This window comes from Protopterus annectens, chromosome 1.part2 (assembly GCF_019279795.1).
Source record: "Protopterus annectens isolate FY-2018-M chromosome 1.part2, PAN1.0, whole genome shotgun sequence".
Lineage (NCBI taxonomy): Eukaryota > Metazoa > Chordata > Ceratodontiformes > Protopteridae > Protopterus > Protopterus annectens.
In genome coordinates, this window is record NC_056727.1 from 722,322,371 (window position 1) to 722,339,480 (window position 17,110).

Below are 17,110 nucleotides of genomic sequence, written 5' to 3' on the forward strand. Positions count from 1 at the left end.
TTGGTGGTGCTTTTTTCCAAAGCGATGGGCCACTAGGGAGAACACTACCACTACCAGGCCTGATAGCATTATTGTTAGGTACAGTGTGATTCAAAGACATGCTGCTGTGCCAATAATTTATTTTCTCATTGTTCTGGAAATTTACCTACCTGACTATAATGTATTTCTTTTGTCTGAGGTTTTGGCAAAAACTGCACAGTTGCGCTTGGTTTCCTATTAGTGCAGAATGTGGTATATAATTATAATAATAATAATACAGATTCTCCTTGCTGAGTCTAATTATGGTGGCTGCCAAAAAAGCAATTACTAGAAAATGGAAATCAAAGTCTAGACCAAGTTTACTAGAAGTAGTGAATATAGTAACAGAGATAAAACAACTGCAACTGGGATCTTTAGAAAAGGGAAGGAACAAACTACAAAGGAAAAAAATGGGAATTGTCAAGGTTTAAGAGGCAGGATTTGAATTGACTATATAATGCATAACTGACAATGACTGGAGGGTTTATAAGTGATGTATAATGTTTACAACTACAGGTGTTTCAATGGTGTCTGTGATGTAGACTGTTTGCAACTGAAGTGAAATCATTTTGTATGTTTTTCATTTAATATAAATGTAAGATTGCCTTTGTCATATGTGTAAATGTAATAAAGATGTTTGGAAAAAAATTATAATGCAGATTCTGGGCATACCTCTGTCGTTCTGTTTCTGATCTGTAGTTTATCAGATGTGTTTGCTTTTGATGTATTTTTTTAATTCTCTTTTTCAGGATCGAATCATTTTTGGATCAAATAGTACATACCTTTATACTGGTTTCCCATGTGAGCGACTTGCAGATATTGACTTAGCCCATTTTGATTATGACTTCTTCCAGTCTGAGATGGCAACAGCAGAAGGATTTGGTATAGAAAAAATGGGTAAATACTGGTGTGAACTACACATGTTTCTGTGAGAACTAGTATAGGTGAAGTAGGACTGTGTTAAGCTATGTGTATATCATTTATCATCCAATCATGCATACGTGGGATTAAAAGATGTTGGTTTGCTCTAGTCATAAATGAAGAGGAATAAAATGACATAATGAGTGCAAACATTTAAATACAATGGCACTCATATTCCAGTCCATTCAACATTGCATAACAGAGTCCTGTGTCACACATACCACCTGACAATTCCAGCTTGGTGCTAATGACAGTGCAGTGTGCATAATACCAGAGATAGAAACTTCACATCTAGTTACGTCTGCTTCTACACAAAGAGAAAACGCATATGCTCTTAACATTGTGTTTATATTCGTATTTGTACAACTGCAACACGTGTTGAGGAACAGGCTTTTGTTTGCTACAAAAATAGTCAGGGAGGGAAAAAATTAGCACATAATGCTCTACTCTCTGTCACCAGAATGAAAAGTAAGTATCAAGTATCGAATATGCTAATCCTTGGTGAAGACCAGAGTACCACTTGCATAACTAGATGGCATGTTTGTGCTTCTCTATATATCTGTCTTTCTCTGTATGTATATCTCTCTCTCTGTCTGTTCCTGACAGCAAGTCTGTGTCTGCAGCTGTCCTTGTGAGACAGGGGGATGACCTCAGACTGCAACATTGGTGAAATTAGTTTAGGGGTAGAAGTGAGGTATTATGAGGACTGGCCTGAAGAGAGTGAATGTGTTCAGATAGACTGCCATAATTTGCTGTGTAAAAGAGAGGGAGGGTGGGGAGAGAGACAGAGACAGAGGACATGAGTTTACTGAAAAATCACTACCATATGGAAGTCATGTCTCCTGTCACTAGCATTTCTAGAGGGATAGTGTATATCTTATATGGACATGCTAGAAAGTGTTTATGTATGTATGTGTGTGTGTTTGTGTGTGTGTGTGTGTGTGTGTGTGTGTGTGTGTGTGTGTGTGTGTGTGTGTGTGTGTGTGTGTGTGTATGTGTGTGTGTGTGTGTGTGATATATTGATGCCATTCTTCATGTACAAGGAAGATACAAACAGAAGGGCAAAGCATGGGGACTGCTGCTCAACTGCCTGACAGTCTCTGTGTTATGATTGTTCAGGCACATCAACACAGCCTTCTCCAAGGGATGCCTTCAACTGAAACATATCTTTGGGTGGGGTACCTGATCCTAAAAGTACTCTTCTGAGGTGAAGAACTGACAGAAGCCCCAGATACAGCCCCCGCATACACATATAATTACATATGTACATGAAGACACACACACACACACACACACACACACACACACACACACACACACACACACAAAAACATAGACCATACCAACCCTATTGTAGAAGGAAGTAGTAGTCCACAAAAACTGACAGGCCAAAAAGAGCCTTAAAGATGATAACATGGACTACTAAGGATAAGAAAGAAGTTATGTATTGTAACTATTATGCAAAAAGCCCAGTATTTCTGGATAGAAGATGTTCAAAAAAATTTAAAGAGAAATTAGAAGAAAGAAAAAAAAACTTGCACAAGAAAAACTGTCAAAAGCTTAAAATGTGAATCTGTGCTAATTAATACAACAGATTCATGAAAAACATATAGACCAAGAAACCTTGGGACATTTGGAAAAAGAAGCAACTGAGGAAGTATGAAAAAAATAATTTATTTATTTACTTATTTTATTTTATTTTACATTTGTTAACCAGGAATGTCTGACTGAGCCGAAGCCCTTTTTCAGCAGAGGCCCAGGGAGAAAAGCTCCAGTAAATACATATCACATTTAGTCATTATTACAGATATTATATAAGTGGAATAAGGCAATCAGCTAGATGACTACAAGAGCATTTATAAGAGTGTACAGATTACATTTAGTCATCATACAAATATTATATATGTAGAAAATGGCAGAACAGCTAGATTACATCCACAGCATTTTTAAAAGTAGTAGTTAATATAAAAAAGCAACATAGGAGTAAAGTGGTTTTTTGCAATCGAATCATACAGGATACAGTAACGTATAAGAGAGAGAGGAATACTTAGTTTAGTAGAGTGTAGCAGAGAGTTATCAAGGTGGGTTTGAGCATTGGCAGATCCATTGCCCTTTGAAATATTCTTTTAGAGTTAGTTTAAATTGTTTGGAATGTGTGTATGTTCGAATTTCATGGGGAAGTTTGTTCCATTCAATAGAGGGGTGGTAGCTATATAAGTTAAAATAAGGAACAAAACAGAGATTTTTGAAAGTTATAAAAATGAAACATGGACATGGCAAGGAATGATAGATCTGGTACGGTACAATATATATGCAAAGGTGAAAGCCAAACTAATCAATACAAAAAAGCAGCACCAAAGATATTTGAAGAGAAATACAGGCAAAGGCATGCAGATATAGAAAACTTTACAATACAAAAAATAAGAAAACAAAGGGGGAAGAAGAAAAGAGACTTAGTAATGGAAGAGTTTAAGAATTAGAAACTGAAAGTATGGATTACCTGTGAAGTAAAGGATTTAGTGTAGACAATCCAACTCTAGTAATGTAAGAAGAAACAGGTAGACCTGGAAGTATCTGATCAGTTGCCACATGAAGACACTCTGGATCCTTCAATAGAAAACTAGTACAAAAGTTCAGTTGGACAGCAAGGGAAGGAGCAGAAAACAGTGGCATCTCTGACACAGTCAATGCTGTGAAGTGATAGGCCAGTGAATTCTCATATAAAAGAGCAATTCATGATGCAGGATGCAGCTGAAGAGAATATGTCACAGGAAGATGTCCTAGAACTTTCTGTAGAATGGCCACAGGAAATGGAGAATAAAGGATGTGCCCTTAGTTTAGAAGAAAAAGATTTAAAGAAAGAGTTGCTTGATTTAATAGAGATGGATAGACATATTGAGATAGATGAAAGAAATGTATTATAGAAAGTCAATAAGACCCACAATGTTAGAAGTCTGATAAAACAGACAAATACAGTAATCAGAACTATTAACAAAAATTCATGTGATTTAAGAGAAGTGAATAGGATATATTACTGTGCAGTTAGGTTACTAACATATAAAGTCTGACCAAAAAATACAGGCAATAAGGGAAAGGAAGGGAAAATCAAATGCCATCATGGAAGTCAAACTGTAAAGCAATTAAGACAAGAAGTGCCACTATTAGAAAGAGTATAGAAGAGGGAACAGATCAACAAAAATACTTAGAAAGATAGACGTGATAAAAACAATACACAGTATTTAACAGACCAGGATCTATTATACACTATTGTAAGCAATAAACTAAAGATATCAGCATAGGCAGAAAAAGAAACTTAGAAAAAATACATATAAATATAAAGTAAAAGTACAAAATAAGCACTTCATTTATGACCCAAAATGTTTTATAGACAATTGGGAGACAAATTAAAAGGAATAGAAACACCATCAAAAGGAAGGAATAGATACATTTTGGAGAAATATATATGAAGACCATGTGGAACATAACAAAGATGCTGAATAGATAAAAAAAGTAAAAGAACAAACAAGAAGTTCAAATATGCAGGATATCAAATGGGATGAAGTAACAGCCAGAGAAATTGAAACAAAATTAAGAAAAGCTCCTAACATGAAAACCTGAGGCCCAGATGCAATACTTAACTACAGGCTAAAATATAGACATCTTTACCTGAAGATATAGCCCTGAGTAATATATATCCACCTCAAACAGACACCAACCTGATTAACAGGAAAAATTATACTTCTCTTTACCAGTGAACCTGCAAGCTATCTTAAAGACCATAGACCAATAACTTTCCTTCTGATGATGTATAAACTATATACTGGAATTGGTGCTGACTGGGTTTATAATCATTTATAAAATAATTCATTTATGGCAATTGAACAAAAGGGTAACAAAAGAAAGTCATATGGAACAAAGGATCATTTGTTGTTATATAAAGTCATAATGAAGAATTGTAAAAAAGGGGAAGAATCTAAGTATGGTATAAATACATTACAAAAAAGCATTTGACAACATCCCACATTCATGGATAAAGGAATGCTTACAAATGTATAAGAAACACCCTACATTAATCAATTACATTACACTGACCATGAAATAGTGGCAAACCAGTTTGCAGCTAAGCCATGATAAAGGACAAATTATTGTCCCAGGTATAAAAACTGAAAGGGGGATATTCTAGGGGTCTCTTTGTCACCACTGCTCTTTTGCCTTGCCCTTAACCCATTAAGCTGTCTACTTAACAGATTAGGTCATGGTTACAATTTGGCTTCCAGACAACAACAAAGAGTAAAGACTTTTCATCTTCTTTTGTGGATGATTTAAAACTGTATAGTTCATCAGATGAGGAGCTGAAAGCACAATGAAAGTGGTCAAAACTTTCTCAGATGGTAAAAGGAAGTCATTTGGTCTTGATAAATATGCAAAAGCAACATTTAAAGTAGGAAAGCTGCAGCACTGAGAAAATATAAGTCTGGGACTGGAAAGTGATATAAAGGAATTTGAGCAGGAGGGAGTGTATAAGTGTTTGGGAATTGATGAAGGGTTGACAATAAGGAAGGAATATTTTGGAAGACTAAAATTAATAGTGGCAACAGCCCTGACAAGTCCCAAACCATAAACCAATTTGCTCTTCCTGATTTAACCTATAGTTTTGGGGTGATCGACTGGCCTCAAAAGGTGTTGGTTCAGTTGGACAGGAAGTCAAGAAAAATGATTCACGCTTATCAAATGATATCAAAATATCAATGTATATCAACATTATATATTCCCTTTTCTGAAGGAGGTATGGGCCTCATCAAAATTGATTACATGTACAGATCTGCAATCTTAGGACTGCATACATATCTGCTGATCTCACCAAATCCAAACATAGTGAAACTTTTGAAACATAAGAAAAAGCAGTCTAAGATGACTTCCCTGCTTAGTTTATCAGAAGCATACCAGTGTCAATCAGGAATGGAAATCAGATCAGAAGTAGACAAAAATCAGCAACTGAATGTGCAAAAAAAGAACAGAAAGAATGTAAGGAGATGGATCAAATGAAAAGGTAAAAGAAGTGTGGAAAAGGCATAAATATAGTTTTAAATACAGAAAACTCCTGGAACAACCTCATGTTGATCAGGATCTGATACAGGAATAGTTAAGAAGAGGTGAATTTACACCAAAAGATGAAATGTTAATGTTAACAGCTGAGGATAGTGGACTACATAGATGTTGGTTTGCAAAGTTCATTGAACATGTGGGAGAAACAGCCAAATGCACGTTCTGTAAATCAGAACTGCAATCAGTCGCATATCTTGTTGCTGGGTATGATACATTAATGGCAGAAGGCTTGTATACTGGAAGGCATAATAATGTGGCAAGACTGTTGCACTGGGGATTGTGCAAGCATTACAGTATTAAACTAGCTGAGAAGCATTGGAAACATGAGCCTTTCAAAAAATAATAAAGAAAATTATGAAGCTTATACCACATGGGATTACCTATTACCAACAGTTCAAAAAAATAGATGTGAGAGAACCAGATATAGAAGTCCATGAAAAGAAGACAAAAGTAGCATTGATCATTGAATTACTACACCCAGTGATTACAGTGACATATACAGAGAAATGCAAAGTCCTAAAATACCAGGACTTGCAGGCAGAAATGAGGGCAATGTGGAAGAAAGATGCCCAGACAGTTCCAGTGGTAGCAGGAGCAATGGGTCTCATAAAAAAGAATTTACAGTCACATTTAGACCTGCTACTGATAAATGTAACTCCAAATAAATTGCAGGAGTCATTTCTGGGCACATTGAGAGTGCTGCAAAGGGGTCTATATTAGAAGTTCGAATGCACAGATGTCGGAACGCCGTAACATCGAATTGGGAAGTTCAGACTATCAAAATAGCAAAGTCGCGGAACATCGAATTTTTTCCCAGGGAAAGAATTTGGTGGGCCAGTTCCACGGCTTTGCTATTTCCTCACTGCGGTGCGATCTCGAAGTTGGTATATTTAAGTAGGGGGGGTGTGGGGGGCTAAGCTCCCCACATTAGGAACATTTTATAGTGTATGTGTGTTGTTTGGTTTTGTACTGGAACAGCGATTTTTTTTTTCCCTGGGAAAAAAAAAATCACTGTTCTGATTGTTCAACGTTATTATATTTCGAACTTCCGGGTTCGACATTTACATATTCAAACTTATTGCAGTTCGACTATGTGATATAGACCCCTGCAAAGAGCTCTTTTGGATAACCTCAAAGATTAAAACAATACTAATTTCACAAACTTTAATCATACTTTGACTTAGGAATGGGTTCTGTTCCAATCCTGGTATTATAAACCCCAAAAAACTTGAATAAATGTAACCAGGTGAAAGGTGTGAGGATAGCAGGAGGTAAGAACAGATGTGAGAAGATAAGACTATATATTTATAGACCTATCCTGCAAAGAAGTAGCAACTTAAAGAAGACATCTATAGTAGTAGTTTGACAGGCCGTAGATTGGACAGCATGCAGAAGTAGAGAAGACAAATATGATAAACAAGAAACACACAGTGTCCCACTTCACAGGTTGCAGGCATCATATTATTGTGCTGGCTGAAGCGCATAAATGCAACACACAAATACATGTAGCCCAGCAAGAAGGTCCCTACACCCCACATTTTAGTCCATAGTTGTCTCTTTTGAACATTGATGTCCTTGAGAATGCTTTATGACTATAAATTGCATCTGATATCTAGAGTGAGCATAGAAGCATTTTCAGATACTTGGTTAAAGCACCATTCCCTCTGAACGGTGGTGCTGTGGCAGTGCATTGCATATGACATGCCAGAAATTCAGCTGTCTGCACTTATGATGTTTTTGTGTTTTCTTATATTAGGCAATATGTGATCATGGAGATACAGAAGTCTGGTTACCCAATCATGGACAAATATGACTCTCACAATGACAAGTGGTTTATAAAATGGAAAGACAAATGGCCATGTAACACATGTGATATGGAAGATCAGATTACGATTTTTGGTTTCTCTCATTTTCACTGACAAAACATTTGCTGTCATTGTAACTTTCCAGGGGATTATAACTTTCATATGACATTTTTAACAAATAGGAACAGATCTGCTGTCAAGGTTATTATAGCTGTAATAGCTACCAAGTGTAACAGGTATACAGAGATTTATTCACAACTAGCCAGGTTTAATCTCAAGAGTGAAGTCTGAGGGGTGAAATGCATGGACCAGAAAAGAATACCAGCACAACTCTCACCTCTGGTAGATAATATGGCTCTATATTATTTTATCGAATCTCCAACTCCGCAAATACCTATTCATCGACCCCTATTCAGCATACCTCCCTTTTATCAAATGCAGAAATCAGTGAACGTTTCCCAGGTAACTAATTTGGTAGGCCAACATACCAAGCGATACACACTGTGGTATAACAAACGGGTTCCTATTACGTGATCGAACTTCAACAAGTTCGAACCCTATATGGTCGAAACCATATAGTCGAACTTGCAGAAGTTCGATCATGTAAAAAAAGAAATAAATAAAATATGCAACAGTAAACTAACTGTTGCAAGCAGGGGGGCAAGCTCCCCTGCACCCCCCACACCCCCCACTCTTTAAATATACCAACTCCGAGACTGCACTATAGTGCAGAAAGGGAATATTTCCCTTTACTGCACTGTAGTGCGATCTCAGAGTTGGTATATTTAAAGAGCAGGGGGTGTGGGGGGTGCATGGGGGCTTGCCCCCCTGCTTGCAAGTTAGTTTACTGTTGCATGTTTTATTTTTTTTTCCATGTTCGAAGTTTTGAAACTTTGAACAGACAAGTTCGATATTGTCATGTTCAAAGTTTCAAAACTTCGATCACATAATAGGAACCCATAACAAACCCACCAAAGTGGGGGGCTGTGCCCCCCCACTTCCCACTTATATATACCAACTCTGAGATCACATTACAGTGGGGAAAAGGGCAAATTTCCACATGCTGGCCAACTAACAGTACCCTGGGAAAATGTTTGCTGATCTGAATGTTCAATAAAAGAAAGCTTGCTGAATAGTGGTCGATGAATAGGTATTCATGAAATTGGAGCTTCAGTGAACTTATATAGACCCGATACTATAGTTCCTATATGAAACATCAACAACAACAAGCCAAGCGGAATATAGGAAATAAACTCCAACACTAATGCAGACTACAATGTGACAAATAATACATTTTTTATGACAAAAATGTCTGGTACCTTAGCAACATGGCTTACAAGACTGTGAAAAGCCCTGTATTCAGCACCAATAAAAGCATGGTTAAATATGCAAAGAATAGTTTCATAATCCATTGAAGCAAAAATGCTTATAGTCTGAAAAACTTATTTTACTTATTTTATTATTTTTACTGATTTTTATTTTAAAAATCTATGTTTTAGTTTGTTTAATGTTGCTCATCACTTTATTGACTATGCTCTAGAAAGCTGTAAGGTTGTTTTTATTAGTTTGTTGTAGTTGGCGGTAGTATCGTAACTTTGCCTGCCTAATTGTTTTTGGTACTCGCTCCTGAGTTCGTTGTGTTTTGTAGCCGACTGTGCCTTGCTTGAGTTTATGTTAAGCTATATCTCTAGCCCTCCTTCGATTTTTATTAGTTTTATCAATGTATGGAAGTAAATTCTTAATTCTTCTCTTACATGTTGGGATGTTTTGTGTAGAAGAGTTAGAAATAAGTCCCTGAAGAGTTTTACAATATCATTAAAGGTTTTAGTGTAGTTTAGGACAGTTAACAGTTGATAATATTTGTTTTATTCTGTGCCAGGTAAGTTGTTCCTGTTTCCTAATGTAATGGAGTTGGCTTGGCTGGGAGAAGACTTGCTTTTCTATACTGTGTGGATTGGTTGTGATCATTAGTAGTATTCCACTAACTACAAAATAATTTTGATATTTTGATAAAATCTAGCTCAGGGTGTTACTTTGGATGATTTTGGTTGAATCACCAATGAGCTGGGAAAAGTCCAAGGTTAGAATTCAGTAACCAAGATTTTGGTCAGTTTCATCAGACCAGGTAATTTTAAAGTCACCAGAGCAATTACTGCAGAACCAGTTTAGAGTTAGAGGTAGTAGTTTTGGGGTTTAATGAGGGTTCAAATAACTGCACCCTAGGTGTAAATGCTTATGATGTGCTAAGGCAACTGAGACAAGCAAAGATTTGAAACCTGACATGGTTTGTAGTTGCCTCTGATGGAGTATAGAGCTGGTAGATTTTCTATCATACAGAGTTCTCTTCTTGCTCCTTCTTTCTTGGGATGGTCCTTTCTGTATATTATATAGTAGGAAGAATTTATTTCATTATATAGGGTGTATGGCATTAGCCAGGTTTCTGGTACAGCAAGTACACTGGGGGTGTTATTTTTTTTGAGTCCATGATTTAAGCAGTGAGATTTTTATTGCAAAGGCTTCTTACTTTTACTTGTATAATTCTTGGGCCATATTTATCATATGGTGAGAATACAGTCAGGTCACTAGAAAACACTATAGATGCGGCCAGTCCAGGGTTGGATTCCATGTCTCCTACACAGAGTAATAACTGTAAGGTTAGAATGAGTAGATGCTTTAGTGAGGTGTATGTATAAACCATAACATACTGGGTTACCGCTGAAACATTTGGGTAAGCATGGTAAGTGTTGTAAGGTTTTGGTTTAAACATGTTAGATTGGATGGGGCCATAGGTCAATGTTATTGCGGAAAAGCTGAAGTGTTGTCAAGAGATATTGTCTGTGAAAATAAGTAAACCTGTGAGAGAAATTAAGGTAAAAATTATATAATGTAGGGTAAGTATGCATTTTTTGTAAACTTACAGTGTGATCAATGTAGGAAACAGAAACTGTGATTACTGCATGTTGATACTCTAGGGGAGATATACTGGCAAGTCTTGGTGAAAATTTAGAAACAATATACTTGATAAAAGAGACAAGGTGCAATTATTATTTCCAGGAAAGCAGAGTTGGTTTACAAGTTGGAGCCTGTGTGGCTTGTTTTCCTGGACAGACCAGGTCCATTTATTGTTTCCCATGGAGCAGCTGATAAAGTGAGGGAACATACTCTGTTTGATAATAAGTTGAATCTAAGATAGGGAAGGGTGCTGAATATTGTTAGTTGAATTAGTAGAATGGCAGTGACATACAAGGATAAACAATAGTTATAAGAGGGCAATGAAGTGGGGTGGAAATGTTGCCAGGCAGAAATAAGTAGGTTGTGAATTAATACAGTGTGGTTGTAAGGGTAAGCCTGAAGCACTGGTCAGTGGAAGTGTCTATTTAAGAATAAGTTAAAAGAGACACGGGGTGGGGATGGATGGAAAATGATTGTGGGACAACAATGAAGTAGGCCTAATCTGCTGTGTTACAGATAGTGAGTCAGTCAGTCAGTCTGTGTATATGCAATTCTGATGAGATCCCAATCAACACAGCCCTATAAAGGTAAGAGGAAAGATTATACAAAACTAACCTTGCCAGTAGCATAGAATGATAAAGCTCTGACTGTGACTCAGGTGACCCTAGTTTGATTAGCGTCTGAGGTGCTTTATGGCACAGGCTGGGAGGATGTGCATGTCCATCCTGAGAGGGTAGAGGTTGTTCCTGGCCAGTCTTTGCCAGCACTCTATGACTGGATTTCTGATGGAAGGAAGGGATAGAGTCAAAGAGAGGAAGCCAGTGCAGGGATGATGTGAGTGTGGCCACCCAAGTTGGTGATGGCAGCCCTTGATGGCCATACACAGAAAGCATGATGAAAATCTTAGAAGGGCATAGGTGGTCCCTACAGTAATGAAGGTGCCCATGTCAACACCCAAGGCTAGGTGTTAGGGCCATCCATATGAAAAAAAAGATCCCATTGCTGGGATGTGAGTGAGTGCACCCTACTGCTCAGTGTCTGCCTGGATGATGGTCCTTCTGGGTAACTCTCACTCCTGGAGGTCATATGCATCAAGTATGATTTGCTGTCAGGGAAATTACCTGCAGTGCCTTGTTCTGAATGGCAATAGCTTGTCCTGCTGGCTTACTTCCCTCGTGGAGGTAACAGATGGTTCAGTGCTGATGTCCATTGTACATTTGACTTACAGGAAGTCATAGTTGAGCATGTGTGGGAAAGAAGGATGGGGTAGTTTATTCCACATGACCTTAAACTAGCAAACTCCTTACTACATTTCTTTCACCAGAAGGGAAAGGAGTGGGCTAATTAGGATTTCAGTACAGGAACAAATGGATCATCAGACTCTCTCCTATTTTAAGGAGGCCTCTCTCTTATCCCTAATAGAATGAATGGACCATTTGAGATAAGAGAGTAGAGTCATCAGGCAGATCCAGAGAAGTGCAAAAAAGGTTAAGCTAGGCAGTTATAGATGTAAACTGGCTGCTTTGCTGAGGAGAAACTGAATTAGCATTCTCATTATATTATCCAGATACAAGGTATTTAAGTTTGGAAAAAAAAGATTCTGTCTTATCTAGTCTAAATTTAAATGAGTAAGTTACAAGAATGCCTGTCACTCAAAGTTAATTAACTAATGGTTAATGTCATAACTTCTTGCTATCAATTTGCTTATGTCAGTAATGGCTACTTCATAATATAAATTCTAATGTTGCTTAATATAGCTAGGAAGATGTCTGCCAAATGTTTTAAACAAAAGTTTAACCCATCTAATAGTGATAGTGTGTAATGCACTCAATGCACTCAGAAGTAAAGATAAATCAGCATTCACAATGTCCCAAGTGTCCACAGAGCTAAACATTGTGATCATCCAATTCAGTGAGATTCACATGGATATTAAATTCATCCAGTGATGCAAGGTTTGATCCCCTCAGCCTCCATTTCCTAACTGTGTGACTCTGAGCAAGTCACTGAACCAGACACCACTCCCAGTTTGAGTCTGAAAATGGTTCATGGAGACCAGTACTCTAACCGAGAAAACAAATGCAAATAAAAAAAAATGATCACTTCACCTACAATGTACAAAATATGCTGTTATGCCTGTGCCCTGGCCTAGCAATCAAGGAGCCTCAATCCTCACCACTAAAACCAGTGAGGGGCATCTTATATAGGAGGAAAGGATAACCAATACACACAGTAAAGTCCAATTTCCCTTAATAGCACACAGAGATCACAGTCAGTTTGGGGCTGGTCGCTCCCTTGCTCTCCAGGTCCCCAATAAGACTCCCCGCTGGCACAGCTATAGGGTCTGGATCTCAGCCAGCTGGGCAAGCTGAAATCTCCAGCACCCTCTCTGTCCAACCAGTGCTTCGTGTCCCTGCCCAAGTAGCTGACACACATACTTTGAGATAAGAGTTTATACAACCACACAGACACTCCTGGGAAGGCTGGCACATGTTCTCCAGCTGTGCCCCTTTTACCCAGACTATACAGTAGAAATCACTGCCACCACCCAACTAATATTTATCAGCTACTCAAAGTCCCTTAAAAGGGTGTCCAATTATTACTGTGCAATATTATTATCCAATTGGTAGTATAACTAAACAGTCAAGGCTTATTAGAGTGACTTGGTACAGTAATCACTATAAATATGGAATGTAATCTAGAGCTTAAATGATCTCTACACAAAACAGCCACAGTTGAAAGGTTTTAAAATATTTAATAATAAATAATAAAACCACAAGACAATACTTTCTACTACACAGTGCTAGTCAAGAGTTCAGAGATCACAGAGAAATACTTAAAATAATTCAGTAGCACAGTTCTGACATCACAGAAAAACAGTCTAATCTTTCTAGTTTCTAGCAATTTCTAAGAGAAAACATAAATCTAGGATAAATTTAGTTACAGAGCAAGAGAGTGCTGATGAGTTGGATAGTCAAGACAAAAATGCTTAATGGTCTCTGATTCTCTTTGTTTTTAAAATCACATTCCTGGTTTCAATTACATCATTCTTCTTCCCTGGGTTTCCATGCTAACAGAAATTACATTTACATTCTTAACATCTCCTTGTGTTATCTTGCAGCTGGTCAGGAAGCAGAGAAATAAAATACATTTGCATGTTTAAATCTAGCAATTTAACTCTTGGTTAAAACAATAGAAAGAATGTCTTCATCTAGCCAGGCTGGAGCTGACTTTAGATCAAAGGGTCACAACATGCTTTACTTGGTCAGCTTTCTGCCAGCAAAGTGTACTTTTGTTACATTTTTTTCAGTTCCACATCTAACAGCAGTTTTTTTTTCCATTTAAGACAACAAGCCTGTGCCTTACATTAATATATACAAATGATATAATTATCTATAAAATTCTATCTGGCTAGGCTGGCAGCCTTCACATATATTTTTCAAAAAACTGATAAAAAGCATGGTATGAACAATTTGTGAAGGTAAGGAGTGAAAGTAGTATTCATTTTTCTTGACTCTACATCATTCATATCCTTGTAGAAAGCCTTGTAAATCAAACTTTACATCCATATTGTCAATCTTCACAATACCACTAAACACATCATTACTTTTTAACCTTCTGTGTTCAATAGCATTGCTAAAAATCACTAGAAATATTCATTTTTCTAACATCTGAGTAACTGGCACCTTGATATCCATATATCTACAACCCATTTTTCCCATGGGGTTGAGGTGTCACTTCACCAGTGACAATCATCTTGAGCCAAGGTTTACACCATTGGGTGGCTAGCCCTACTATGATAGTTCATCCATGCCACACACTCACACTTATGGCCCATTTAGAGTGTGCAATACACCTACTACATGTCTTCAGAATGTGGGAGAAAACCAAAGAACCCGGAGGAAACCCATGCAAGCACAGGGGAGGATATGCAGACTCAGACTTCAGCAACATGCCAAGCAGAATACTAGAAATAAAAGTCCAATGCAAAAATGGACTGGAATACAAAAAATAATACATTTATTAATGAACTGCAAGCATCTAGTACATTGGCACCATGCCTTATAACAGTTTGAGAACTCTAACAAACACCAATAAATAAGCACATGTTCATTATGTCATTATGTCATAATTATATAAAAAGGAACTAGTGCAACAGGACTCGCTGATTATCTGAAGTAAAATGCTTCTAAATCAAGAACATGAAATGAAGATATTTTCTTTAATTGATAAGGATGCTAAATGTTTAGGTGTAAAATATGCCCAGTTGTGTCCCATGCAGCCTATGCAAGTTTTAATTCCTTGTTTAAAATACAGCCTGTTTTATAACAAGCCATTTATAAATGCCAAACTGTCTGTTGTGTATGCTGTTGAAATATACAGTTGCCACATCTCTGCCACTGAAGGAAACACCTGAATGGTAAAATGCATGGGTCAAGAAAGGTATTACAGGTATATTACATTATGCTAAAACATTACTGTTAAGTTTTAGCTGGTATTAGTTTTACAATGTTCAAGCATTGAGCGTTCAGGTATACATTCACTTGACTACTTCATTTTATTTATCTCTGCTCTAAAAGGAATGCAACCAATAACTTCACCTGGCAGTATAAATTCATATGTTCATTTTTCCTGCATTCAGACCTCAGGGTCTCATCCAGAAATTCAGACTTCCCATTTTGGTATATCTCATCCTACTCCACTCTAAACTGGCAGCCCAGTTGTAGATGTCCAGCACTGGTCCTTATATGTTTACTTATTTGGTTATTTATTTTGTATTTCTTGTTCTCAGTGCCTGCTGATCATCCTTCTACCACTGTGAATGCTATCTCAGGTTTACCGTTTTATGGGGGTGAGCATGGCCGTCATCAGTGCAGCTATATGAAGCATTTTTCTTTACAGCCTATAATTCCACAGCACATACTCACAGAGACCCAATGGATGGGCATGCAGTAGACTGGTGCAAAGGCTTGTCACTGACATTTGTGAGGGTACTGCCTTCAGAGTCCCACCTACCTTAGTGTCAGATACTGCAATGCAATTACAGTCTATACTAGAGATTTTAAGCAGAATACTCATCCCAGGTCACATTTCCTCAAGCCTTCCCTGAGAGAGGTATGCCCCCAAGCCTCCCCTGAGAGATGTATGCCACCAAGCCTTCCCTGAGAGAGGTATGCCCCCAACCTCCCCTGAGAGAGGTATTCCCCCAAACCTTCCCTGAGAGAGGTATGTCCCCAAGCCTCCCCTGAGAGAGGTATGTCCCCAAGCCTGTCTGAGAGATGTATGTTCCTAAGTCTCTCTGAGAGTGGTATGTCCCCAAGCCTGCCTAAGAGAGGTGAGCAGGCTCTGTCTCATGATTCCTCTTCCACCAAACTGGATTCTTCAGTACTACATCATTAATCATATCAGGTCACCTGGATCATAATTGGAGCTTCATTCCTCTGTACCACGGGGCTGGCCAAATGTATATTGCATTATCACCACTTCCACTTTAAAGCATGTCATCAACACATGCACTATATTGCACATGTTTTGCTGTCCTGTGGAATAAAAAAAAGTTTACATATTAACCTTTTTAATGCCATTGTTTGTGTGATCATAATTCTATTGGTATTTGGACTTTCAGAATGGCTGTACATGTATAAGCAATGTTTGATGCCAGCTATTTCTAATGTTTATTTTCTTTAAACTAGTTAAATGTTGATTCCTTACTAATGAGAATAGTTGTCTATTTAACTGCACTGAATATGTAACTTTAAGAATACTTCATTATTGGTTGTTTGGATTGCTTACTCACAGAAATGTAAACTAGGCCAGACTTCCCTACATTTAGAGCTACACTGACATCCTAGCTGTTCATATCAATATAATGTAAATACTACAACCACCGTTGCTTCTCCTTAACTATACCTCCACCCCTACACCTTGCTTAACCTCACTGTCTAGCTATTATGGAACTGGAATGCTTATATACTGTGCACTGTTATGTGCACGTACTGTGATTACATCATTGCAAATAATAAGCATATAAATAAGTGCAGAATTGGTTTTCAGTGTGTTGTATACTGTTCCTTCGCTGGCATTTTTTGTTTTGAGTGTGTCAAATTGGTAACACTAGCCTTAGTTGAAGATTTGTTTTTTTATTTGTTGTTTGAACAAATCATTGCAATTAGAAATTCTGTAAGAAAGTGCTCTAATCCATCTATTAGATTACTGTTTTTGTAACTCTCTGTACTGTTACTGTCCAGGTTATCAGACCAGCAACTTACCTAGTTAACAAATGGGAAATAAACAAATAAAGCAATAACTGC

General features: G+C 37.5%; 1 protein-coding gene across 1 annotated transcript in view; it reads left to right on the forward strand.

Moving 5' to 3' along the window:
* The window catches only part of LOC122792408 (kinesin-like protein KIF28P), a 1,102,337-nt gene that overhangs the window by 718,322 nt on the left and 366,905 nt on the right, over positions 1 to 17,110 (forward strand). The window contains exon 14 of the mRNA XM_044060197.1: positions 768 to 915. Within this exon, the coding sequence (XP_043916132.1) occupies positions 768 to 915 (148 nt within the window). The remainder of the gene's footprint in view (positions 1 to 767; positions 916 to 17,110) is intronic.